Source organism: Crocodylus porosus, unplaced genomic scaffold, assembly GCF_001723895.1.
Source record: "Crocodylus porosus isolate Cpor-Errol unplaced genomic scaffold, CroPor_comp1, whole genome shotgun sequence".
Lineage (NCBI taxonomy): Eukaryota > Metazoa > Chordata > Crocodylia > Crocodylidae > Crocodylus > Crocodylus porosus.
In genome coordinates, this window is record NW_017728906.1 from 197,490,732 (window position 1) to 197,518,540 (window position 27,809).

At 46.9% G+C, this 27,809-nt stretch overlaps 1 protein-coding gene across 1 annotated transcript in view; it reads right to left on the bottom strand.

Annotated features, from left to right (window-relative positions):
* The window catches only part of MYO7A (myosin VIIA), a 160,908-nt gene that overhangs the window by 103,930 nt on the left and 29,169 nt on the right, over window positions 1-27,809 (bottom strand). Inside the window, exon 2 of the mRNA XM_019530449.1 lies at window positions 20,935-20,992. Coding sequence (XP_019385994.1) covers window positions 20,935-20,952 — 18 coding nt within the window. The 5' untranslated portion in view covers window positions 20,953-20,992. The remainder of the gene's footprint in view (window positions 1-20,934; window positions 20,993-27,809) is intronic.

The following is a 27,809-nucleotide window of genomic DNA, read 5'->3' on the forward strand; positions in this document are numbered from 1 at the left end:
TGAAGCATCTCACCTACATGCAATTTCTTCTGATAACAGCACAATCCTTCTAATGCAGGAGACAGCAACCACAAGCCACATCTGGCCTGTGGAACCACTGGATCTGGCTTGTGGACGCGGGGTTTTGGTGGCATTCAGTGGAGGGGCGCAGGTACATTTGGCTGCAGGTGCTTTCCCCTTGTTGTCACTGGGAGGAGCAGCAGTGGTGGCTGGACCTTAGTGCCCAGCTTACCCATCCACCACCCTGTGACCTAGGCCCACTGCTGGAAAAGGTTGCCTACTCCTATTTGAATGTATAATGCCAGTGAAGAAGAGGCACGTGTGCATCACTTATTTTCCTTTCTCTGAACGTTGAGTGGGTAGAGACTCCTCGGACACTAGGGCACAGGTCTCAATCAGCCAGAGGCACCTGAATCTAAGAGATATGACGCTCTCTTTTCCTGACAGAGACCAGCACATTGCTTCTGTAGCACACGCAGTCCCTGTCCCTTCCAGTCCATTCTGCAATCTGACCCCCGTCTCCTGCACGGAGGTGGAGAGCCATACCACTAAATCACCTCGCGGATCTACGTTGCTTTTTTTTAAAAAAAAAGCACTGTGTGGAGTGGGGGAATAAGGACATGGGCCAAGGGGACTAAGGGAACGTGGACAACGGAGGAAAACAAGCCTGCAGCTGGCTGTCAGCCAGTCAGCATGGCCTCCCGTTTTATATTACGGCTCCCTGTAGTAACACTAGACTCTCCTACACAAAGATCGGCGTGTGAGCACCCAGGCCACTGGACACTGAGGATCTGATTATGTGTTATCTCTATTACAACAGCACCTACAGAGGCCCACGGGCTGCATGGAGAATTGACCTCGGGGAGGACCACGGTCCTTGTGACTGCAGCGTCGCATGGGCGCTCCTGAGCTAGCTTGAAATGAGCTGGCCCTTACCCTGGTAGCAGCAGAGCTACAGTACCTGTGCTCAGCACGAGCTGCAAACCCACCTGAGAAGCTGGATAAATCTCCAGGCAATTAGCTCATGCTGAGCTCTGTGCGACTGCCGTTAAGAGTGTTACTGGTGCCTGAGCTCACTGGTTTAAATTGGCCCAGATCCTATTCCACCTCTAAGGTGCCCAAGTCACACTGACACAGCTCTTAGTCATCTAAGGTCACCAAGCACAATCCTATTCTAGCCTTACACTCATTACAGCCTGACAAGATCCCTAGGTGACTAGACTTGGCCTACTCAGCATGCTGTAGCAACCCCAAATGGCCATCGAAATATTCAACTCACACCTAAGGTGTGGTGTGATCGAGTTTTGCCTGCGAAGGGTAAACATTGCTTGAGTTCCTGGTTCCAAAGACAGATCAAACCCCGGATGGTTTGGAGCTGAGGCCAGGCAGGCAGCTCTATGCAGGCAGAGGCGGCCGACCTGCTCACCTTTGGCTTCGTAACTTAGTGCTTAGGGCACCTGCCTAGGAAATGAGAGACCTGGTCAGCTGCTTAAGACATATGGACATACGCAGTTCTGTGCAGAAAGGGAAGTCCGTACGTCTTAAGCAGCTCTGTACGCTCCAAAACCAGAAACGCTACATATCCCTCAGCATAGGCCTGTCCCTCAGCTAATCACCTCTGCTGCACAAATCTAGCACACCATAATGTCACTTGGAGAGCAAATTGCAATTTAGACCCGTTTTTCCCCACCACAGGACATTTCCTCAATGCAGAATTTTTTTAACTAAGTACCACTGGAGTGACACTTAGAAGGTGTGACGCTAAGAATTTGCCATGAGGTCCAAATTGTGCCTGCCGGGTCAGATTCTCCTCTCATTGACACTGATGCATCTCCACTGACCTCTGATTTACACCATCAGAAACCAGAGGAGAACCAGGGCTGCTTGTTCCTATTCCATGCATCCATCTCGAGCTGTACAGCTGCCATTAGCACCAATGAGAACTGTGGGGCAAAACCATGTATTTCTATTTAAGAATCCATCCCTGAAACAGGAAGCCTTCACCTGACAACACTGCAAGCCCAACAGAAAGCTGACATCACTGGTATTCTCCTTCTCCCATTTCATGGACAAGAGAGAATCTCTTTCTAATTTCTGGTGGCATCACGGAGACCACCTGTGAGCCCAGGTAATGTGCTACAGGTGAAGACCGTCAGCAACAAAGGGATGGCTGCAAACGGATTGTTAAATAATTCAATAATCAATGCAGCGTTAGCTCATCCTGTAACACTGATACTTTGGCAGCAGCTGAAAAAGGAGAAAAAAAAGAAGTCCTGGATGATCTTCTAGGCCTGATTTTATTTTCCCTCCTTGAGGATAAGGTGAGGTTCCTGCTGCGGAGAATAAAGGATGGCAGGAGAGTTGGGATAGCGCAGTTCAGCCTATTTCATTCCCAGTCAGCCCTAAACTTCATTCCTAGTCTATTGAGAAGAGCTTCCTATTGATTGCTCTGCATTTCTTGACTCAGCCACTGTCTTTACATGGTAGGTGTAGAGATGGGAGTTGCCACAGAACCACGTATCAGTCCATAATGCCTTTTAGACAGAGGGTTGAATTAGTGTTTAGGACTCCTGCACAGAGCTTTTGACTTTACGAGTAAGTTAGTTCCCAGGTGACAATTCAATTAGTCTAACTAAGTTATTACTTTGCCTCACAGAACATACTTCTCTTCTACCCCCGGACCATCACAGCTACATCACTGCCACTGCTATCTCCAGCCCAGGCAGCTGACTTGTCAAGGTCTGGTTGCTAAAGTCAATACATAAGGCACAGAGCTTGTGAGTGAAGAGTGATTATCCTGACTGATAAAGTGCTAGAGGAAAGTGTGACAAGTTAGCCGTGGTTTAGGATAGCATTCTGAATGACAATGGGAAACCGGGACAAAGAACGCCACAATGGAGATGCGCATTTACAACAAGAGGAAGGCATCCACATCAGAAACCCCTGGAAGGTATGGTACAGCTCAGAGGAGTAACGGGGAGGAATCAACAAGACATGTCTCTGACAGTCTGAGTGGCCTGAGCAGGCAAAGGATAAAATGCTATCTGGGGGGCGCTTGTGCATGTGACGCCATTAACGTGTACACATGACAAAAATGTCACTTTGTGTAGCTTAGTGGCGTCGCAATATACACGTGCAAGACTTTGGGGGGGGTTTAAATGGCATTGTATCATTGCAAACTAAACTACATCCAGATGTAGTTCAGGTTGCAAATTGCAACAATGCAGCTGTCAGCTCATCCCCCAGCGGGTAGGCTACAGAGAAAAAAAGGATCTAGCCCCTTGCCACTTCTACCTTCAACAGGCAGCTGGTGAAGGCAGGAGTGGCAAAGAGCCCGAGCCTTTTTTTTTGTGTGTGGAGCCTGCCCACCTCTCCCACGGCCAGGGGGCAAGCTGCTGGCGGGCTGACGAACCCCTGAGCTGCAGGAGGCCCTGGTCCTTCTCTCTGTGGTGGTGCACCCCTGGGGCCGCCCAAGCAGGCTGCTGCCCCAGCTCGGGGTCAGAGAAGAGTTGGATCGGGCCAGATGCTACCTCTGAACTGGGACTAGCAGCCCACCCAGGCAGCCTTGGGGGCACTGCTGCTGCGCAGGGAAGGACTGAGGGCCCCTGCAGCTATGGGGCTGCTTGGCTCTTGGCAGCTCATTCCCCAGCTGTGGGAGAGGTGGACAGGCTCTGCTGAAAAAAAGAATCAGGCCCGTCACTGCTTCTGCCTTCAGCAGGCTCCTGCAGCCGGCAGGATAGCTAGGGCCACCCAGAAATGAGCCGGCTCACCCCTGGGGCAGTGCGGGAAGGCAGCTGGGTTTGCTGGTGGCTGGATGGTGCACAGGGTGCTGGACTGGCCAGGTGCTGCCACCGCTCGGAGATGCCTGATCCAAAACTTCCCCAAGCCTGCCTAGGCTTCTAGCCCTCCATGCATAATCCCCATCACCTTTTCTCACTGCCAGCAAAACCAGCTGCCTTCCTGCACTGCCCTAGGAGCAAGCCAGCCCATTCCCAGGCATCCTGCCAGCTGCAGGACTCTGCTTTCAAGCAGAAGTGGCGAGGGACCCAATCCTTGCTGTTGTGGAGCCTCTCCCCCTCTCCCTCCACCGTGGAGGAAAGAACCAGGGCCCCGTGCAGCTCAAGGGCTGCTCAGCCTACTGGCAGCTTGCCCCCTGGCGCGGGCAGGCTTCGGCTCCGGCTCCGGCTCCAACAATGACAACAAAAACCAAATTGTTCCCCTTGCTATAATGTGACAGAAAAATTTATGGAGAAACGTTTTAGTTCTCAGGGTTTTATCTATGCCCCACCATTTCCATTTAGGGGGCATAAAATAAAACCATGGGCATTAAACCCCTGTCATGTGTACAAGCGCCCTGGAACTGTAAGACTTATTTTACAACAGCCAAGCCAAGAAATACCTACCTAGTTTAATACTTATCAAAGCTAGACCTAGAGGCATTGTGTTATAGTTTTGCTGAAGGGTAGGTAATCACATCTACTTACAGGAGCTGTTGTATGTGATCAGCACCTTCCACTCAGGCTAAATAGGGAGCAAATAGATGCCCCTTTGGTTTGTGATAGCTGAAACAATGGGAAGGACTAGATTAGCAGAGGCTGGCCCATGTAGTCCAAGGGCTTCCTATATATCTGATTACAAGGACAGGGGTATGGGATTGACCTGATTACAACTACATCTCTCAGGGAGAAGCAGCTGCAACAGCAGGGAAAGTTGCAGAGAAATTAAGGTAGCCAGAAAGGCATTGGGAGCCTAACCCTGAGCAAAATTGAGAGTAAAAAGCAGGATGAAGCAATATCTTGGAACTGTGAGCAAAGACACTGTCTCATGCTATTTCATTCCTGCTGGGGTCAGGGAGCTAGCTGGGCCTTGGGAGGCATTCTTTGTAAGAAGTACAGTTGCCTCAAAGAAATACTTGACTCTATCAATATCTCCTCCTGGAAGAAGCCAGTCCACAAGACCCTGAATTTAGCTGGTAGTTCAGGTCAAAAGGGGAAAACAAAAGGTTTTAATCTGATTTTTTTTCCTCTCTCTCTGCCGAATGTTTGAGTTTCAGACTGTTCTGAGATAATACATTTTCCCCCCAACTTTATCTACTGAGACGCAGCCTAAGAAAAAAATATATCAGTCTTGTAGCATTTGGCTGGGATAACTCCTGAATGGCGAACACTTTTAATGAAAAAAAAAAATTCTCTGTTGTTTTGAATACTGTCACCAAATCCTTCAAAATGGGGGAGAATGAACAGAGATAGAAAGTTTCCATTGAAAATTTCATTTGAATCTATAAGCACCAACATTTTGACCTGCTTCTTTTCTATCCTATAGGGCAGCAATTCTTAACCTGGGATACCAGGTGTGAGGTGCAATGCAATGTTAGCATTGTTAGGTGGGCAAATACCTACACGATTCACAAGATAAACTTGGAGATTTCAAACAGGAATCCAGTGTCAAAAACCCTGTTGTGGATCAAAAACCATAGCTATATGTGTTCCGATTCCATCTTCGTCATACTAATAACTGACTCCTTCCAGTTACACTTATGGCTGACATCTGTTATATGTCTAGTTCAATCTCTCTGGGCCTTAATGCATGTTGCATTTGCTCTGCTGTGATTTACACTTGTTTTGGACACACAAGAAGATGACACTTAGGAAGAATGTTCTCACTAGGAGGGTAGTAAAATATTGCAACAGGTTACCCAGGTTACCTGCATTTGCAGGTATCGAAATTAGGCATGATTAGCTTGAAATTGCCATTTTTAAAGTGCATTAAGGGCACGCATGTGTAGACACATGCCTTAATGCCCCTTAAATTTAGGCTAATGCACCATAAAGCATCTTGTGTAGATGCACCTAATGTATTGTGTGGGCTGCACCCACACAACTTACTTCCTGTGTATCCATTTAATGGGATGTCACATGGCCTGCAGCAGTGTGCTGATTGGCCCGCAGGTCATGAATTGAGAACCACTGTGCTAGAGTAAGCTGTGGACACACACAATCCCTTTGCTGGCATAATTTACCCTGAGGTAATTTTATCCCTGTTTCTGTATACATTGGAATGAGCAAAATTTTGTTCAAATAAATCATTTTTTTTCCTTGGAAAATAAGCTGAATGAAGTCACCTTGGCCACATTTGCTTGCAGAAGTAAAATAGGATTTCCCAACCAGCTTTAATCAAAGACTATTCCACTTTCTTTACAACTGCCCTGTAAATCATTCTAGACATTTACTTTGAGATTTAGGATCCACAAAAATCCATTATCTTTTCCGAACCCCAGTTGTCATCATTAGTTTAAAGTCTGATCCACACCTAGTTTTTGTGCCGTAAGTATGTTACTTATAAGTATGACTTTTTAAAAAATCTGTGAGGCAAGGATTTCTTAGGGTGATCTCTTTTATTAGGACAGAGTTAGACAAGCTTGTGAATGCAAGACATTCTTCCTGAGGTCCTCCTTTTTTTATATGCACAATTATGCCAGTACACACTGTAGTGTGGTCACAGTCATACAGCTACAGCATCTCTTTTCCTAACTGGGAACAAGGTAAGCCAGTGTAAGCACATTTAACCCCGTATCACTACCTTCATGCTAAAGGTTTGTGTCATTTCATCTACAGCAGTAGTTTGCCATTGCTTTAATTCCAGTGGTATAATGGCAGTAGAACAACTTGCATGTGCTGACACAGCAGAAAGGTGAAGTTACTCTTTATACTCGGGCCACACTAAATCTGTGGCCTGATTTGCATATTGATACCCTTTCTTGCCTGACTTGCCACTAGAAGGTGGACAAGCAGGGACATGGCTAGAAACCAGGACCCCTAGGTTCTATCTTAGCTTTGGGGAGGGGGCTGGAAGTGGTGCATCCTGGGATCCTGGAGGACTGCAGACTAAAGTTACCCTAATAGGAGCTGTGTAGCACTGCCCAGAATTAACACTCGCCTAAAGTGGCGTAACTTTGGGATGCCCAGAAGGAACTTAGCAGGAGTTAACAAGCTTTAACTTGAAGACACTCACGTTTTAAGTGCCATTAGTATGGTCCAAGTGTAACACGGTACTTTATCCTGACATTGCAGAGTGGCTCTGTTCCTTCCGACGGAAATATGAGAGTGAGGGAGACCTGAGTGCCACCCCTTGGTAACATTACTGCTATATGAATGCCAAGTAAAATAAAGCCAGCACTGCCCTTTCCATCACGCTCTATTTGCTTTCACAATGGTGCATTGTCTTGGCTACTACAGAGTGTGTGGGCGGGGAGGGACCTTGAACCATGAAAAGATCAGGCTTCAGCTCAGTAAGTAACGGGCCAGTGGGGTCTGTCCCAAAGAGAATGAAGTTATATGATCTGCAGATACCATCATAGTGCATCTAAAAGACAAATTTCTAGGAAAAACAACAGAGGAAGAGTTTGTGTGAGTTTCATTTTGAAAAATTGGAAATGCTTGTGGGTTTATCACAGGTCTTTTGCTATTGGGGTGAGGGGTTCAGCACCAACTCCTGGAAGTTTGCATGAGAATCTTAGCTTTCTTTAAAAAAACTGGAAGTCAGTTTCTAGCCTTTTGTGACTGGGGAGAAAAGCTTGAAAAAGTGAAGCATAAGACTTAGAAGCTAAAAAAACAAACCGATAAGTCAAAACAAATCTCATGATTTCTGGTAGTCTGCATCATGATTTTCCAACATTTATTAGAGTTGGCAGTACACGTTACTTTGTGAGGTCTGGGAGAAAAAGCCAGGAAGGTTGTCAGATGTGCTTTAAATAGAAGAAAGAAGTACAGAGGAGAGTCCCTTGTGAAGAACGTTGTGTTAGATGCCTGAGCATTATCAAAGCTCCCCTTCCCATCTTGCTTGGAAAATCGCCCAAATGGTACTTCACCCATTAGAGGAAGGAACGAGAAAACTGCCGATCTGCTCTGAGGCATACTTGCAGCCCCCTCTACCGTATATGTTTAGAACTGCTGAACACAGTAGCAGTAATCCATGATGAGGTTTCTTCACATCACAGATGTGTAGAAAAACCTGGGCTGGAAGGGCCCTCTGCAGGTCATCTAGTCCAACCTCCTGCACAAGGCAGGAGCATCCTCGTCTAAACCATCTCATCCCCTGCTCAATGCTGGAGAGTCCACAGTCTCCCTAGGCACTCTGTTCCACTGCTTAACCATCCTCCGAGTTGGGAAGTTCTTCACAGTATCCAATCTAAATCTCCTTTATTGCAATTTAAGCCCATTACTTTGTGTCCTGGCCCCTGTGGACACAGAGAACGATTGAATGCCATCCTCTTTTTAACATCTCTTTCTGTAGTTGAAGCCTGTTATTGATCTGGAATTAAACTATCCAACTAGCGATGCCCTGAAGAAGAGAAAGGGGGAGAGAGAAGGTGGAGATGAACAAACATTTTATGCCCAGTTTTTCATGCTATTGTAACCTGACAAGCATGAATCTGTGAATCAGATTATTGAGTGAATCTGTGACAAAAAGTCTTTGCCAGGCTTGAAAGGCACTCGGAGAAGGGCAACCAAAATAATTAAGGACAGGAGGGGTTCATTTACAAGGAGAGACTGAAAGAACGACATAGCTAGTCTAGTTAGGCAAAAGCAACAGGATGGGGAGGGGGAAGATTTGACCTATGAAAAGGGAGTGAAATGATTCAGGGTGGTCCAAGAGAGGAGTGTATTACCATAGCACCTAGAGGTATCAAACAAGACGGCTGTCCCACCATGGCAGGAAATAAATACATACCCAGGCCAAGAGACTGTCACTGCCCTGAAGCTTGATTGGCAGTGGGTGGGGGAACGAACTTTAATTTTTTAGCACCTAATTTGAGATACATTCAAGAGAACTGATATTCAGAATGGCCTCAACAACAGAGTGCTGAAAAAAATCATGCCTTCCGAGCTGTTTGAAGTTGCATAGCCAGATTTTGAGGCCTTCCCTTCAGTGTAACTGCTAGGCATTTAAAAAATTTTTTTTGGCTTAAATAGGCACAATATTCTTCTTAGCTAGGACTCAGTGCCACAAAGGATCATTGACAATAAAGGTTGGTAAGGATTTTTCAAAGGCTTAGACCAGTGGTTCTCAACTTTTGTAAGTCCCGAGCCACCCTATGAGACTCAAGGCATGCTGCAGAAAATGCCAGCTCTTAATTTTCACTCATTTTTTGACTACAGAAAAATACTAGGTGATTCTTCTGTTGCAAAGAACTCAGGAAGACCAACATTTGTCAGCATGCTTTTAACATCCTGGGTTTCTATGTGAAATCCCTGGGTTTATTTTTTGTCTTTCTGCCTAACAGTGCTAAAATTGGGTGGCACCCTGCAGCACCCTTGTAAAGATCTTGTGGCACCCTGGGGTTTCATGTCATCCTGCTTGAGAATCACTGGTATAGACAGTCATAAGAATATCACTCTGAGGTACCCTAGTGAGAAGAAAAATCCAGAAAAGGCAATATATCCTCATGACCATAAGAACTGCCATATACTGGGTCAGACCATAGGTCCATCTTGCCCAGTATCATGTCACACAGTTCCCACCCCTTTTGTGTTATGGACTTTTGGTCCATGGACCCACCAAGTCCTGGGACCTCCTGGTCAAGCTCCTCGTGGCTCTGGCTAAGCTAGCCATCTATAAGGCCAGGAAGGAGACTATGGCTTGGGAGAGCCCCGGCAAGTATGAGGCTGCTCTCCTGGCACTCCTTTCACGTGTCTGGACAGAGTTTCACTGGTCAGTGTCTGCAGGCTCCCTCGACTCCTTCAGGGATCAGTGGGCGCTGGCCAGTGTGCTGTGTTCAGTGTCCCCTTATGATGCCCTAGTTACATGGGCAACTGGTGCCACCGTAGTGGGGGGGGCATGTGCCCCCCCTAGCAACCAGTCAGTGACTGGGGGGGTCCCCAGGGAGGTCCCCCCATGGCTAATCTCACTGACTGGGGAGGGGGTCCCCCATGGCCAATCACAGCGACTGGGGGGTGGGGGGGTGGTCCCCCATGGCAAAAGTCACCGTAGCTTCTGGAAGTGGCCGTAGCGCTACATCCTGCGCTCCTGCTCCCCAGCACCTAAGCAGGGAGTGTGGCCAGTCAGGAGTTGCACCAGTGCTCTCAGGAGGTGCACGTGCACCCCCGTGCACCTCCTATACATCACCACTGTCTAGTTATTTCCCTATGACCTCACTCCCGGTCCTGTTTTCTTTTTTGTTGTCCCAAGCAATCAGCTGGTGTCTGTTCAGTGGCCTCCCTTCTTAAGGGGGGCTTATAGATTTTGTGATGGGCTGAGACCCATGACATCAGGGCATATCAAACCAGCCTGTCACACAGTCCCCACACTTTTTTTGTTAATGACTTCCCATCCACAGCCCTACCAAGTCCCAGGACCTCCTGGTCAACCTCCTCCTGGTTCTGGCCAAGTTGGCCATCCTATGACAAGGAAGGAGGCTCTGGCTGGAAGGAAACCGGGCAAGTGTGGGGCTGTTTCCCTGACACTCCTCCGCTCACGTCTCCGGGAAGAGTTTCAATGGTCAGTGTCCACAGGCTCCCTTGACTCCTTTAGGGGGCCAGTGGGTGCTAGCTGGTATGCTAGACCTCCAGATCCCTTTTTCTTAACCTATGACCTCACTGCCATTCCTGTTTTCTTTTCTGTTGTCCCAAGAAGTTAATTGATGTATCCCCACTGGCCTTCCTTCTTAAAGGGGACTTATAGAATTTGTGATGGGTTATGGCCTGTAAACTTTTTTGGCACATCAAATAGGCCTGTCACACAGTCCCTGCCCTTTTTTTTTGTTAGGCACTTGCCATCCATGACCCCACTAAGCTCTGGGACCTTCTGGTCAACCTCCTTCTGGCTCTGGACAAACTGGCCAGTGTGCTCTTCTTGGTATCGCTTTCCAGTTCCCTTGTTATTAGTGGTGATGCGGAAGGGATGCACGGGGGTGCATGTGCACTCCCTGAGAGCGCGGGTGCACCCCCTGTCAGGCTGCACTCCCCGCTCAGCCAATTGGACAGGAGGGAGCACCAGTGCCCCCGTGAGTGCCGGCCGAGGAGTGCAAGAGCTGGATGTAGGTTGCATCTGCTTCCAGAAGCACCGCAGCCACTTCCAGGAGAGTTGCGGCTGCTTTCAGGAGCAACACAGCCACTCACTGGTTGGTAAGTTTTGCTTTGGCAAGATTGGCCATGGGGGACCACCCTACAGACTGGGGGCGGCATGTGCCCCCCCGACTGAAGCGGCACCAGTCACCCACGTTTACTAACCTATGACCTCACTCCCATTCCTGTTTTCTTTTTAGTTGTCCCAATGCATCAGTTGATGTGTCCCCAGCCTTTTTAAGGGAGGCTTATAGTTTTTTGTGATTAGCCAAAGCTCACAACCCCATGGCCCATCAAATATTCCCGTGATTCATGCTGGCAGAGAGGGGATACTGAAAAGAAGAGTGAATAGGCTATGACCAGGGTTTTTTCCCTGTTCCTCTCCCACTTACCGCCTCTAGCATTTAGGGTCTAGGAAGTTCTGATTCAGAAGCTGTATCCCTGACTTCCATGCTCAACAGTTACTGATGCCCCTTTTCTCCAAGAATCTGTCCAATCCCCTTTTGAATGTGGCTAAACTGTCAGCCCCCACAACATTTTGTGCAAATGAGTTCCACACTTTAATGACACACTGCATGGAAAAGAGCTTCCTTTTGTGAGTTTTAAACTTGCTACCTACTACTTTCTTTTTATGCCCTCTAGTTCTTGGGTTGTGAGAAACAGTAAACCCCTCTTTACTTTCTCTTCACCATTTAGCATTTTGTAAACCCTTATCATGTCTCCCCTCAAGCATCTCTTTTCCAAACTGAATAGGCCCAGCCTCTTTAGTCTCTCCTCCTATGGAAGCTCCTCTATGCCACTAAGCTTCCTTGTTGCCCTCCTCTGGATTTACTTATCCTTTTTGAGGTGTGGGGACCAGAACTGGGCACAGTATTCAAAGTGTGGCCACACCATGTATTTATGGCTCATGGCTTTAGGACAGCAGATGCTAGGTGCTTGGGATGATAACAGTATTTTTTTTTCCACAGGCATTTTATTACCAGCTGTCCACTATGTGGATTTCATACAGTCTTCTAAAAGATTAAATATTGGCCTTCATTGGAAGTGGGGTATCACATTAGGTAGGCAGTTGATCTAATATAAGAAACTCCTGCAGTGCTGTGCAAGTACTCTGTGCTCTACATTTGTACAGCAGTGGGCACTGTGGGTCCTGGTCTGGAATAGGAGATTGTAGGTGCTGTCATAAAAATAATAATGAAACAAGTAATACAACACTGTGTACTAGGTTACATGTTCCTGTGCTCAGTGCCCCTCCGCTGCAGCCTTTTTAGCTGAACAGAATCAGTCCATAAAAGGTGGGTCAAATTTCATTTTAGGAACACAAGACTAGAAGGGGACTCAGACATCCTATCCCACATTTGGAGGCAACTACTCACGCAAAAAATTTCCCCAAATTACTTCTTCAGCGCCCCCCACCACCCGCCAATAAATTGGTCTTTATTTACTAGCAAGTATAAAGTTTCAGCTGTATCAAAACTTGCCAATAAAGTAATTTCAATGAGGTGATTCCAGTGCTTTTGTATTAAATTATTTTGGAACGTTCCTTCCACAACAGTTCAGGATTTTGACTCTTTGTGTGAATTCAAGGTAAAAAACAAGAATTAACAAGTTGGATTTTCCTGTGGGAGGGAGATTCTGTTTTCAATCAGCTCTATCTAAAAGGAAAATATATTTTCCCCATTTTTCTCCAGGCTACAGTGACTGTACTACTTCAGGAAGAGCTTATTGTGAGAAAACTAAGGGATAGAGTTTTCTTAGCTATTCATTTGTCAAATATTCAGGATTTTGCAATATTCAGGAAATTTTAAGAATTGCTTTATTTTTTAATAAAACCTTTCACTGGTGAACATTTTCAAAGCAAATTTCAGGCATTTCCACAGTCCTGCTGTGGAATTCTAGAAGCATTTGAAGGTTTGCTGGGTTGTGAATTTGACATGTTGTATTTGCCATTGAGAATGCTCTATAACATAGAGTAAGGTCAGTAGACATCAAAGAGCAGCTTTTTTCAATCATCACTCGCCATGGAGTAATTAAAATACACACGCACCCAGCCACTAGCCTGGCTCATTGTAAAAAGGGACATTGAAGCTGGTGAGGCAGCCACAAGATAGTAGCTAAACTAACAGAACTAAAATAAGGAGAACTGATTTTCTGTTGCTCTGCCCCTTGCATCAATGAAAAACAAGTATAAAATATAATCACGTGACAACAGCAGTGTTTTGCACTCACTTACTCACAGTCCCCCAGTATCCCAGGATGCTTTGCATCTTTCTCACAACCCCCCACCCCACTTGCAGGGTGGGCAGGCTAGCCTTGGTCCAAGCTGTCTGCTCCAGCCAAGCAGGGAAGCATGCTCTAGTGCCCACCACAGCTTCTGGCTTGGGCTACTGCAGGCACATGGCTACATTTCCAGAATCAAAAGTGAATGCCTGTTCACTTGCTTATTAGTTCAATCTGTGCAGCTTAAACTAACCTGCAAAGATTGAATTGATTCAGCCTTGGGCTTTTGGCCTCTCTGTACATAACCTAGAAGACCTAAGTCAGTGAGTTTTAATCAAAAGATGAGCCAAGCCTCAAATGGAAATCCATAGTTGTCACCTTTCTGAGTTCTCTGCAAAAGAAAAACAGATCTATTTTTTTTTCTGTAGGCAAAAAAGTGTGAAAACACAGCTGGGATTTTCCAAGGGGTGCCTTGAGTCCAAAAAGGTTAAGAACCATTGACCTAAGTTGGGGTAAGGTCAGAGTAGTTAATCTGTCTTGCTAACAGTTCCTAGATGTGAATTCCAGCATGACTTTGGATTTGGGCCAAAGGTTGCCCCCAGTTCACCCAGCTGCAAATGGGTACTGTTTTTCTGAGCTGGAGAGTGAGGGGAAGCCAGATGTGGTGTTGGGCACATCAGTCTCTTGCAGGCTGCTGGCTATAGAAAGGGGTGCACCTTAGCCCATCTCTCTACGGGCTCAGCAAGGTCCTTGACCCCAAGGCTGGTTGTGACTAGGATGACAGGACATAACCTCTAATGGTGAGAGAGCTGGCTCAGAGCTGTGAGTAGGCTAAGCTAATGAGGAAGAAGGAGCAGGATTACCGATCTTCTGCCCTGTCCCAACAAAGGAGGTATTGACACAGCTGGGGCTGTTTGCCTCCATGCCAGCTTTGCCCAAGACACCAGGTGCTGTACTATGATCCTGGGAGATACCACAGGTATCACAGGCCTTTTCTTTTACAGAATCATTATGCAAACAGATGCCAGATTTCAGCATGTTGTTGTGGGTTGACAGCATGAGAAAGGGAGGAAGGATGGTTAGTAGTACCTGGAAGACCAAAATTTCTACGGTTCTGCCAGACACCTGATGTGACCCTGAGCCAGATGCTGAGCCTCTGTACCCTTGGCCTGTAAAAGAGCAGCATCGTCCACCCACACAGGAGAGATAAATCTGTAAAATATTGTGGGGCCTGCAGACCCCTGATGAAGGGAAGCATTGAGGACGTAGACTATTGCACATGCCGAAGTGTCTCAAGCTGGCAGATCTGTTCTCATCACCCATATTGAAATAGTGCCTCTGAAGGGCCCCACTGCACTCAGTGCTGCACAAACACTTGTTCAAAACAGGTGGCTATGGATCAAAAACAAATAAAGTATCTCAGAGGCCGCTATTTCCTAGAGGGTAACCTATCAAAAACCAAGAGTGTGAGTATTACAGCCAAGTCTACAAAAGAAAGCAGGATGCATTCAAGCTTGGGCGAAGCCTACTCCCTGCATCTTCAGCACTCTCTGTGCAAGTTATGTTCCTTGGCCAAAACACTGCACGAATCCCAGTCAGAACATCTCCCTTGCTGGCAGCTGCTTTCTTTGCACACAGCTACCGTGGCGCTTTAATTGCCCCATAAATTTGATGGAAGGGATTTGTGGCCGAGCGCTGTTAAAATGCCACACGTCTTGAGCACTGCAGCTAATGAATGGCTCCCAACCATTCACATTTCAATCTATATGCAAATGTGCCCTCTCGTTGGCTCACGGTGGACTTCTCATTGCCATGTTATTGCTGTCCGGGGATGCCTCAGACTCATAGATCACACAGGTACAAGACAGAAAATGGGAGAAGACTTAAATTATTTAGCATTTATGAGGAAAAGCATATAAACAGCAGACTTGTGTTTGGGCTTTTGGAATACCACGGTCACAAAATCAGCCCTGGGAAGGCCTGTAATAATGCGTGATCTTTTTTCACCCTTCCCTGCTATCAAAATATATGCAACACTCCATCTTTTAGAGATGCAAAGCTGAATGCACATTATCCAGTATTATCCAGGAACAGCAAAGTTCACATCAGCTGTGTATGAAAATGGAGACTGGTTAATCAGGCTTGGGGATGCCTATGAACAGGCCGTGAGACTTCACTGTAGGTCTCACTCGTTTCAGTCTCATTAGGAACAGAGGATGAGAAGAGACTTGGGTTAAGGAGGTTTAGTCCCTCCACCTAGACAGATGTCTTTCATCCATGAAGTTCCCTGAATCCCTCTTATCTGGAATAGTGCATACAAGTCTGGTCAAGAGATGAATTCAAACTGGGATGGGTGCAAAGAAGGGCTGTCATGATGAGCAGGGAATGGGGAGGCTACGTTATGAGAGGAGAGCAGCCTGGAAAAATACAGGCTGAGGCAGGACAGGACTGCTCTTGATGAGCACATGGTGGGTGGGGGTTTAGCACCAGCAAGGGAGAAGAAGGACAGCGATAACAAAAGAACAACTGTGTTTGAAGTGATCTAGAATCATTTTAAACTTCTCAAAGGATAGAAAAAGGTAACAAGAAGAGCACAGGAATAATTTGGAGTGTGTATGTATATCCACAGTGACGATAATAGCGAAAAGAGACAATGGCATATTGGGTTGTATTAACAAAAGTGTCCTTTGCAATTCCAAGTAGATTGGTGTTTCAGGCTTTAACCCAGAGGAGCATCTTGGGTTTAACTCTGCACATGTTCAGGGAACAAGCGCAACCTTCAGCGCTGCATCAGGTCTGACTTTGCTGTCATGCAGTCAGCATTTCTCACTCCCGCAGGGCCATCAATCCTGTTGTCTTGCCCCGCTCCATACTATCACTACCATCAAATGTGTATTTCTTTGGACTGTGCTAGTTTGGCAAAAGAGCAGGAGTTAAATGGCATCCGAAGCATTATAATTTATGTAACTTTTAAAACCCCTGTGAATGAATAAGATACTGTCAAAGGAAACTTGTTGATGGTTAACCAGTTCCAACAATCCTGTGCATGTATCTACCTACTGGCTTGGCCCTACAGGCCGAGGAACTCCTGATGCAAGGTGGCTGCAGAGAGGGCCTGACTGTCGTTCAGGCTGGGCTGAAGGGAAGCTACTGATCCGGAGTGGGGGGGACGGGGGTTTGCAGACTTTTGAGTTTAAAGTAACTGCTTGCCTTTTTATTCTAGTTTATATCAGAGGACCAGGTGTGGCTGACAAGGGAGGAAAGGAGGCCACGGGGATGCCAGGGGGGCACATGAGGTTTGAGCCCGGCAGGGGCAAAGGCACAGGTGGCCTGAGGCTGATGGCTGGAGCCAGAGCCCAGAGGCGACAGTGTAGGCGGCCGGGGGCTATCCAGATACTGAGACTGAAAGGCAAGGCCAGAGCCAGTGCCTAAGCCACCCGTCTACAGCCAGAATAACCTGCAGGCTAAGGCTAAGGAGGCCAAAGCCTGTACAAGACAGTAACGGGCAAACAAGTGACATTTGTGAGGCATGGGCATGGCCACAAATAGCTCTTAAAGCAACTGGTGCCCTGGGGCACAGATGGGGCCAGAGGGGCCCAACTTAGTACTTGAGGGGCAGGACTGCAATCGGCTGGGTCCAAGAGGGACCTGCTGGCCAAAGAACAGATTTAGGCTTGCTCTGGGACTTTGGGGCAGCCTCCCCTTCTTACAATCAAATTATCCCATCAAGGTATGGCAGGAGAGAAAATATGCAAGTTATCCAAGGCATGGGGCAGGAGTTATGTGACCACCAGGAGGCATCACAGCCACTCCTGAGGCCTGGTCCTGTCACTATAACCCAGCCTGGAATAAAGGCAGAATGAAAGAAAAAGAGCCTTCTTTGTCATAAGTAACTTGGCAGCAGCAGGGAGGGAGCCCTGCCTGTTCCTTGCCTGCTCCCTGTGCAGATCTGACTTCCGTTTTTGCTAGTAACTGGCAGAAATTGCTCTTACTGTATTTCACACATAATGTGCATTGCAAGTCTCAGCAGCTGGTTTTTATTAGGAGAGGGCAAGCATGTGTTGTATGTAAGAAAATATGGTATTTCCAGATCAAGAACTATATTGCTCTCAGACTAAACCTGCAAACGTCAGGGAAGAGCTGCAGATGTCCTGTGGAGCCAAGCCAGCTCATCAGCTTAGCCAGCCACGAATTTTAAAGGCCCCACTCTTTGATAGTTTTCTCCACTCTATACCAAGAAAGTTGCCATGCCCAATTTGCCAGCGACTAAAGCTGACAAGTTTGGCTCCCAGACATGCCTCTGCTGTGGAACAATATTTGCTTTTCTTCTAACTTATTTGAGTGGAAGGTACTGAGAACGGCATGCCTTGTACATTTTGTGCTCGTGACTCAGAGCTGCATGTTCCCAACTTGCACTTTGGTCCCATGTCCCATTCCCCAAAGACGGATTCAACGAGACATTTCCATAAGTCTGTTTCTAATGTACAGTACCTTTGAATTTGAGTAACTACTTGATCTACACCCATGAAGGGAATCATGTCACCAACGTCATAGGAACTAAACAAATCCTGACACCATCGGAGGGTCCAGCTTTGTCTTTTTTGTTTGTTTGGTTGGTTTTTTTGCATGTGTGTATTTAAGCCATGGGTGAGGGTTCTTTAAAGGAAGGGAAATGAAAAGCTAAGCCAGCAGGAACAAGGGTTGGAAAAAAGAAATGTTAAGTCACTAGAGTTTCTCAAAGTAGGGCATGGGTGTGTTCCTAAAGCCTTTGATTGAACTCAGTTGTTGACACTATCTTTCTTCTTGCTGGCAAATAAACTCCATTCCAAAGCCGGCAGCTCCCTGGAGCATACGTGGTGCAGATATAAGTCACAGAGTATGAACTGGTATGAACTGGAGTAGCTCTACTGACATCGAAGGAGCTTCAGCCGTTTATACCAGCTGTGGATCTGGCCCCATGAATTTAAAACAGAAGGCTCCTGGCTCACACTCCCAGTACCACCTTAGCTTATCACAGAGAAGATTGTCCTTTTCTTGTATTTTACTTATAAAATATCAAAAGTCGGCTGCTTTGAGTGTCTAGATGAGTACACTGTCCGACTTGGAGGTTAGAGAAGCCCTTGGGTTTGGGTTGCGGGAGTTTATATTTCAGTCTGTTGTGGAATGAGCTGAAACCATAGTATTTTCCACCTGGAATAGATGTTTCCAGCAAAAATTTGGAAAGAAACAAAAAGTAAAACATCCCACATTGTGTGTGGAAATTCTCTTTGTTTTTGACAAAAGCGAGAACAAAGAAACTGTACATTTCTGAAAATCAGTTTCAGCATTTTGACCGAAATATGGAAAAAGTAGAGCAAAGCTGTCAACAAAATGATATTCGGAAGAAGGCTGTTCGTCATGTTAGAAAGTGTGACCACATTTTTGACTCTTGGATTCCTCTTTTCTGAATTCTTTATTCATTTTGGATGCTCCTTCTTTAGAATGTAAGAATTTTGGCCTGAAAGACTACTAAATAAAAACTGAGAAAGGACTTCGGCTCTTTGTTTTTTTAAGCAATCTTAAACATTGATCCCTCACTGCTTTATGACAGCCCTTTAAGTGAATGGATCTTTTGTAAAGGATGCATATGGGATCAGTCATTGGGACTTCAAAAGAATTATCAGAGATGACATAGGTTTGTCATATACACTCCTGATGGTATTTGAACTGTGTGATGATATTACCTTGTTGGTTACTGTGTCGTAAGGCTTATTCCCCCGCATTACAATATTCATTCTGGAAAACAACTATGGTTTCAAGTCCACTGAAGCGTCCTAGAAATTCATCCTCCAGATCAGGGGCTGGAATTGCCACTGTTTTGCTCCAGTTCCACATCACTGCAACACCACATGAGCAGAGGCAGATCTTGAAAGTGCCAGCCCAGGTTTTACTGCACACCTTGATCTAAAAAGTCCAGCTTAGGTTTCATACAACACCTACTGCATCCTGGGACAGACACTGAGGGGCTTCTTCAAGTTCAAGTCAACATGGATCCAAAATCTGGATTTAGATAATACTCTGGCCTGAAGTATTGGGATGGACTGATGGGTACCTAGTATAAGGGCCACAAAGGTGGGTCGCTGTTAGCTGCCTCTGACCTAGCAGATGAGTGGCAGCTCAGTCTTAAAGAACAAAGAGCAGCCCTGGGGCTGCTATAATTTGATTCCTGGAATCTTTTTTGATAGCCAGAGATTGGTGGACATTGATCCAGCCATGTCACTTTTGCTCAGCTACAGCCCTGGTAGTGACACTGAACCATAGGAGGACTTCCCCATCCTTGACCAGCGCGTAAAGGCTGCTGGACACCACTGGAGAATCACAAAGCAGAGTTACCAGTGTGCTAGAGACATGGGGCACTACATAATCCTGAGCTCACTGTGGCAGTATAAACGCTCCTCTAGAATGACTCTCTACATTTCCGCCAATACATGCAAACAGATGGTCACAAAAGGCTTTCAATGAGACAGTTTGCGGCAACATAAAAAACAGGAATATTCCCATCTGAAACACTCCGGTTTTGCACATCAACAGCCTGGGCGATTCTGTTCTTATTTCCGCTGCCGCTTTCCTGGGCCTCACATATAAATCAGTCAAAGGCAAGTTTGCAGTATGTGCTCCGCATGGTCTATGCCGATGAAAGGAGAAATGAATCCCTTATCTAAGCTAGCGTGGCACAGTCTGCTTTTCTTGTGCCTGATGCTGTTGGGAGTTCAGTGCGATGCCGTCGGGCACTTCAGCGCTCCATCTGATCTGCGCTGTACCCGACAGGCCGATTCTAGACACACCTGATCAAAAGCTCCAAGCGGTGCTCTTGATGGCAAGGGTGAGAAGGTTTCTCCCCATGGCCACCTGGTTAAGTGTTAAGCTAGCACAGTGCTTACTGCTCTGCCCCGATCCTGCAAAAGTATGTTGTTTTCTGGACCAGGGCCTTCATCTGCTGAAGGCCAAAACACATGCTGAAGAGTTTGCCCGGGGCAGAAGGGACCTTGCAGGGCCATATCCCAACTAAGAGCAGTCCAGCAGCCTTTACATTGAAAGCCGTTTGGGGCGCTTATACATGTTACGCATTGCTTTGATACACGTCATGAAATGGCGCCCAACATCGCCATTTCGCTAGGTTAGTCATGTGTGAAAATACACGTTGAGGTCCTTTTATTGTGGTAGATTTTGATTTATCATGGTAAATCAGACCACCTCTTTAGTTCTCTTAGTATGCCCCAATTAGACACAACCAAAGCAGAACTGAATCCCCAGGCAAGTGCGAATCAGAATCAATCCCAGGCTTGATTATTTCTCCAAAGAAAGGCTGTGCTCTTTTCTTTGCGTAGCAAACATCTGCCCCCACCTTCCCCACCCATCCTCATCTGGCCCGGGACAAGAAGACTAAGTAGAGCATTGCGCGAGGTTAATCCAGGCTACACAGAGTGATGATTTCCTCTAAGCCAATCAAGGACTAAGGCTATTGGGTAGAAGATGTGAATCTTTCAACTGGTCACTCTAAAAGAAACAAAGTGGAATAAAACTTGCCTGGCCTCACAACAGACCTTTCATCAGCCGACAAGGCAATGCCTACGAATTAGCAACTCTCAAGTCTGAGGAATGTCCGGCTTACCTGTCGTAGAATGACCATGTTTCCTATGTAAACACATCAGCAATCACCGCTCATGGACCTAAAACAGAGAAAAAATTGAGCGTCAAATAAATTGACAAAGTTCCCGCCTCAATGGTGCCTGGTTTACGAGCCACAACCTTTCGAAGGTGGGGCCCGGGAGCACTGACAAACAGGAGATATGGCTGTAGAATTAATGGCTTTATACCATTAGTTCCAGATAGCAAGAGCTAATCCCCAAATACATCCAAGTTAATACCCATACGCTGATGAATTAGATGAGCCAGTTCCTGGGAGTGATTAATGCACGTTCTTTTGTCAATATATTTTTTTTTTTTTTGCAAGAAGTGCAAACTGACCATTTGCAAACTAACTCTCAGGAAGCCGGCCAATGAACAGCCTAGCAAAGACAGCACGATGATGAACTGTTATTTGTTTAAGTGGGATCCTGTTCTGTGTATAAACGAGTCGAGGAATCCTGCTCTCAGACAACTTCCAAGCAAGGCTGAAAAATTATCAACCAGCCCCATGGAAACTGTTTTGCAGAGGAAAAAAAAATGCGTTTTCAGTTGCATTGAGATTTTTGCCCAGACTGTCTGCTTTCTTTAAAAGGCTGAGTCTGCTGAAAAACCGAACAACTGATAACCAACATTGTTCATTTGGACTGGTAAAGAACCCTCTGCTATCAGAAATTTGTTCCTCTGTATAGACCTGAATGAAATCTAAACCTTATCTTAATAAGGCAAGCAGACTGAATTTCTTTTAGGCTGGTTTTTCCAGACCTCAAATCAAACCCTTTCCAATTGGCCAATCCCCTTTTAAAAGAGCAGCAGCAATCACTTGTCCCTGTTAACACTTGGAGCCTGCACTGAGGTCTGTCTATGAAAGGCTGAAACCTTCAAGGCAAAATGCTCAAAGTCCAGCGGGGCCCTTACAAAGCTTCTCCTACTTCAATAGATAAATAGCTATTCACAGCTCAGTCTATAGGCATATAGGAAGTGTCTCTTGGCCCAGCAAGAGCTCTAAAATATACTTAATGCCCAGTGTTGAGGTTTCACTGAGATACGCTCAGTACAAGCATGCAGGAAGCAGCAGCATGTGACGCCTTAAACATCCTGGACTAAAGGGGACCAAAGGGGATATTTCAATTCCCTTTGCAACGTGGAGAAATTATTGTATTTTCTTGCATACAGAACACACCCTTCTTCCAACAATCAGCTGCTGGAAATTGCAGTGCATGTTAAAAGCAAGACAATATGATAATGGCAACTTCTGCAGCATAAGCCTCTCCTGGGGGGGTGGGGGGGGTGGTAATGCTACACATGCTCCCTAGGTAGCAGCACAATGAACACACTGGGCTCCCTTGCTGTTGCTACTCAGTTACTTGCTGTATGTACCCATTTTTTCAAGGAAAAAACTTTGTCTTCATAACTGTGCTCTTCAAAAACAAGGTGCATCTCGTTTGGGGGCATGTTGTATTTGAGAAATACAGTGGATCTCTTCTAACTGCACTGCTTGTGCCAGCACTAGATAGCTAAAGATATCTAGATGTCTTCTGGCTGGAAAGTCTCAATCTTCTACCAATAGTCACACTGATCACCAAATTTGGAGTCCCTGCATTAGATGGGCAAGGGCTGTGAGGAATTTTGCCTCCCCCTATGGGGTGGGTGTGCGGGAGCAGATAAATCAGTGGGCTGTGAAGCTCGCTGGGCTGCCCCCTCTGTGGGAACACCCCCGCCTCGGCGCCGGAAGGTGGAGCAAATACTTACCTGTTATAGGTGTGCGGCAAGAGCCTCCGGCTCAAAAGCCGCGCCGGAGCGGGGAGCAGAAGCGGAAGTGCCGCGGCGAGCAGCGGAGACCAGCGAGGAAGCAGAGGGGTGGATGCGCACCACCCGAGGCTGGGTTTGCACGTTTTGGGGCAGTGGTAAGGCACCGCTGTGGGACACGAGCGAGAGGCGGTGACCCAGAGCGGTGACAGGTCGACCGCAACACGCTGGAGCATCTGGCTTCGGCGCGAGCAGGGCAAAGGCAAGCCCCAAAAGGGTAAAAGGGGCGGACGGATTGTCGGTGGGGTGTTGTCGGCGTCGAGCCATGGGGGCGGGCCCAGAGGGCAAGCTGAGGGCGCCCATAGAAGAAGGCCCCGAAGAACAAAGCAGGATCCTGCTCGAGGAGAGAGCGGGACTTCAAGTACTGCTGCTTTAGGCAGTGGCAGCATTCACTTTATCCTTCCATCACTTCTCGTGAAGTTTGGACTTACACGAGAAGAGGGAGCCTTAGAGGGATTCCTGCTATGGAGGCACGGGCGAGGGTGTAGGGGTGGAGGAGCCCTCACCAGCTCCCCGGTGGACAGAAGGTCTCATTTCCAGATGTGTACACACCAGACAGTCCATCTGAACCAGGAATCATCAGAGTCGTGGCAGGCGAGTTCGGGGCGTGTAGCCCGGAGGGTGAGAGTCTTGTATCCTGAGGGAGACCTTTCGACCGAGCAGGACACTTTGGTAAACGCACTTTTCACAGTGGGGCATTGTTCTCTTCCAGCGACCCTCTAGGCATAACCAACTAATCCACCATCATTGCAGTGGTAGGGTATTGGAAGTGACCCAGTCCCTCCTGCTTTTACCCAAGGCATAACATAGGAGTTGGCACCTATTACCCAGAGATGTGGTGGAATCTCCCTCCTTGGAGGTTTAAGACCTGCCTGGCTAGACAAAGCTTTGGCTAGGATGATTTAGTTGGGGACAGTTCTGCTTTTCATCAGGGAGTTGGACTAGATGATCTCCTGAAGACACTTCCAATCCTCATTTTCTATGATCCTGTGGGCCTGATGCAATTGCATCCGATGCACTAAACTGGGATGTTAGTGGCAATTCAGGAGTGTCAGCCAGAAGCAAGAAAAGGGGGCTGCTGGCTTGCAAATGGCAGCCAGCCTTCAAATTGGCCCATCTCGCCTGAGAAGCTGCAGGCACCTGTTGCAGGTTGCTTCTGGTCTTCCCCGCTGTAGTTGTGCATGAGATTTGAAGTGGGGATTTTGAGGAATTGTTAAACAGTTGCTTGCAAACATAAGAGATTGGACTTGATGGCCAACTCCTTGATGGGAGTTTGGTGTCCAACTCCCTTGGATTTCACTAGGAGTTAGGAGCCTAAATACCTTTAAATTTCTGGCCCTCTGTGTTTTTCTCCCATTGTCTCTGGTCAAAAATTCCTCTTTTCTACCATGCTCTGAAGTCACTTGTTAGCTGTACTGCAACAGTGGTTTGTGAATAGGGTGGCCATCGTAGAGGACAGTCTGGTTGTCCTCTGTTGATACAAAAGCGGACACCTTTATGTCCTCTATTTTTGTCTTGAAATAGAAGCCCCTTCTGGTCTTACATCCTATGTCTATCACCCATTGAAGACAGGGGGAGCCTGGTATCTAAATGTCTTTCAAAGTCTGGCCCAGGGTGACTCCACCACCCTGAAGGAACTAGCTGGCTGATCAGGTGAGTGTTAGGGCTCCTTTGCACCATCCAGATTTGAGGCTGCAGTTGTGGTCTTTAAATGCAGTTCATCTGCTTTAAGCAATACTGGGCTGGTTTCACTGCCAGCAGACAGATTATCATTCTTCATGCAACAATAATTGCGTATAGGGTGCAACCTAGGAATTACACATATCTGAATAGAGCTGATGGTCTAAGGATAATGCCGTTCAAGAAATAGGAGAATGTGAGGAAGTTCACTGTTAGAGGCATTTTCTTAACAGTTTCCATTGGGTACAGCTAAGACTAATTAGAAATAGTCCAAGGAGAGAAGCAAAAGTGATCAAAAGTTCTGAAAACATTATTTTGAGGATATATTGAAGGCATCAGTGAAAGAAGAGAAAGGTTGGGGATGGAGGGGTAGAGGGTCATAACAGTCCTTCACTGCGTTATAAAGAGGATAGTGATCAATTATTCTCACCTGCCACCTGGGGAAGGGCAAGAAATTGGATTGATTTAAAAGAAAGAATATTTCAATTAGATAATAGGATGAGCTTTTCAACTATAATTCAGAAAACCCCTGCAGCAGGCTACCGAGATATGCGGAAACGCCTTTACTGGAAGTTCCCAAGAACGGGTTAGAAAATATCTACCTATGTCTGAACCTGCCTCAACAGGGATGGTTGGACCGATACTTTCCAGCTCTACATTTCTAATATTCAGCAATTCTGGAAGGCCATGCCATGCCCTGGCTAACCAGATTGGGAGCCAGAAGGCCTGGCTCGATCTAGTCCTGGATCTGTCACTGACCTGGTATGGACAAGCCTCGGTGCTTCATTTCCTTATCCGTAAAGTGAGCATCATTATTTCTACACGATGGTTATATTCAATACCCGAAGGGAAAGGCTCAACATCATTACTTCCTGGCATGTTAGCTAGGCAGGTGGCTTGAATGATCTGGTATTATCTCATGGCAGTGCACCCCTGCTTACTACTATTAATCCCCTCGTGGAGTTTCTCTCACACTGCAGATGAGACATTGCATGAGAGGTATAAGTAAGTGTAGCAGGTTCAGGGTTATTGCTTAGCTCATAAAGTCTTTAAACATAATACAGTCCTTTATCCCCAGGGCACACTTGTCCCATAGGCATCTTTCTACATCAGTCACTCCTCAAATGTTAACATAGTTAACACCATCAAGGTCCAAGTCCTCTGCAGAAGGTGCCTCTGGCTTACTGATGCCGCTTCCTCACTGCAATCTTTCCTCTTGGGCTGGCTGTGACTTACATCTCTGTCATGATGCTGCTGTTCCCAGTCTTGCAGCCCTTGGGTCTCTCCCCAGATCCTGAGAGTCCCTGATCCAGTATTGTAGCCACTGACCAGGCCACTCGGTCTCACCTTTTGTCCGCCTGACTCCCCAGCTTCTCCTCCCTGGGAGGCTTTTAACTTCCAGTGGCCACTAATTATCTATCTCAACTGGCCCAGTCCTGCCGAGCAGCCTGTACTTAGCATTACTGCCCATAATGCCTCTGGCTCCAATGGTCTGCTTAACCTGCTATAGTAACAGTGTCCAGAACATCTGCAGACTTACAGAAGCAGATCTCAGCAATGTCCTTTTGTCCTCTCATCTTTCCAAGGTGGATAACAAATGAGTCCCATGAAGTTTACTCTGACATCTTCCAGATGGTAAGGCACAATGAGATCCCACCTGCTCCATGTGATCTGTGGTGCTTTGCGAATGACTTGGAACCAGAGTCGTAAAGATATTTTGGTGTCCAACTCCCTTGGATTTCACTAGGAGTTAGGAGCCTAAATACCTTTAAATTTCTGGCCCTCTGTGTTTTTCTCCCATTGTCTCTGGTCAAAAATTCCTCTTTTCTACCATGCTCTGAAGTCACTTGTTAGCTGTACTGCAACAGTGGTTTGTGAATAGGGTGGCCATCGTAGAGGACAGTCTGGTTGTCCTCTGTTGATACAAAAGCGGACACCTTTATGTCCTCTATTTTTGTCTTGAAATAGAGGACATAAAGATGTCCAGTTTCATATCAACAGAGGACAGAGGAAAGGGTAGCAGAAAACCACAATGTCCTCTACGATGGCCACCCTATTTGTGAACATAGGGTAGCGATTCTCAACCAGGATGCCATGGCATTCTGGGTTGCTTTTGGGTACCATGAAAATGTTAACACTGGTAAGTTTGCAAACATGATTCACAAGATAAATGAAGAGATTTCAAACAGGAAGCCAGTGTCAAAACCATTCTGACTTGTGGGCTGAATTCTTTATAACACAAGAGCTGCTCCATCATCTTTCTGTAGCCAGAAATTAAATGAAAACTAAGAACTGACATTTTTGAGGGGGCCTTGAGTTGAAAAAAGTTTGAGAACCACTGACAAAGGCTTAATTTTCAGGACTAGGAAAAGACATAAGAAGAGACAGGCCGAGAACTGTGTGGACTCCCCTTTCTAGTCCTCCCTGGGGAAAATGTAGTGTAACCCAAGCGGTACTCCAAGAGGTACCCCCTCTCCAATTGAAAGGATCAAAGCAGGTGCACATGCACTGTGGGAGGTGTAGGGACTCTCCTCCCCCTATAGAGCAGAGCCAGACCACCAATGGCCTTAACCATATACCCTTTAATACTGGGAACATAACAGGCATAAATCAGAGGGTATGGTGGACACCACAATGCCTTAAGGGGGCAGGATTCAACAAAGGTTAGACACTTACAATCATTGACAAAAAACAGGGTTAACAAAATGTAAAACACAAACAGCAGAACAGACAATACAGGTTGGTGAAATATAAAAAGGCACAAAATGCAAAATGTCAAGTGACAAGGAAATATAGGGCCTTGGTACCTGGAGGGGGAGAAAACACAGTGGCCCCTTTCCACTGCAAGAAGATTTGCTTCTTGTTAACTCACTCACCCCAAGTCACCTCAGCTGGGACTTGAACCCAGATCATCCACCTGCTAGGCAGGAACACAGCCACCACTGGTGGCACTGCTCCAGGCTGCTAGGGGTCTTGACCTTTCCAGATCCCCGGCCTCACATTGAGCTGCCTGGCCTCTGATCAGAGGAGCTGGAAGCAGAGCTGGGAACCTCTCAGGTCGCTGCTCAGACCCTTGCTGGAGCGGGGGAGCCTCTCCTGCTGGCTGCAGCCTCTCCCAGGGGATCCTGGAGCCCAGCGGGGAGCCTCTCCTGCCGGCCACACACCGCGCTGCTGAGGGCCTCACCGCTGCCTGCAGGTCCTGCTCTTTCAGGGCACTGCTCCTGCCCCGCTGGCCCAGCTCTTGCCGGCTCTGTGAAGCTTCCTTGTTGTTCCTCGCTGGTCTCTCCCCTGCGTTAGCCCACGCTGCCCCTTTTATCCCCCTCCAGGTGACCCAAGGGGCCAAACAGGGGACACGGGGGGGGGAAGGGGGGG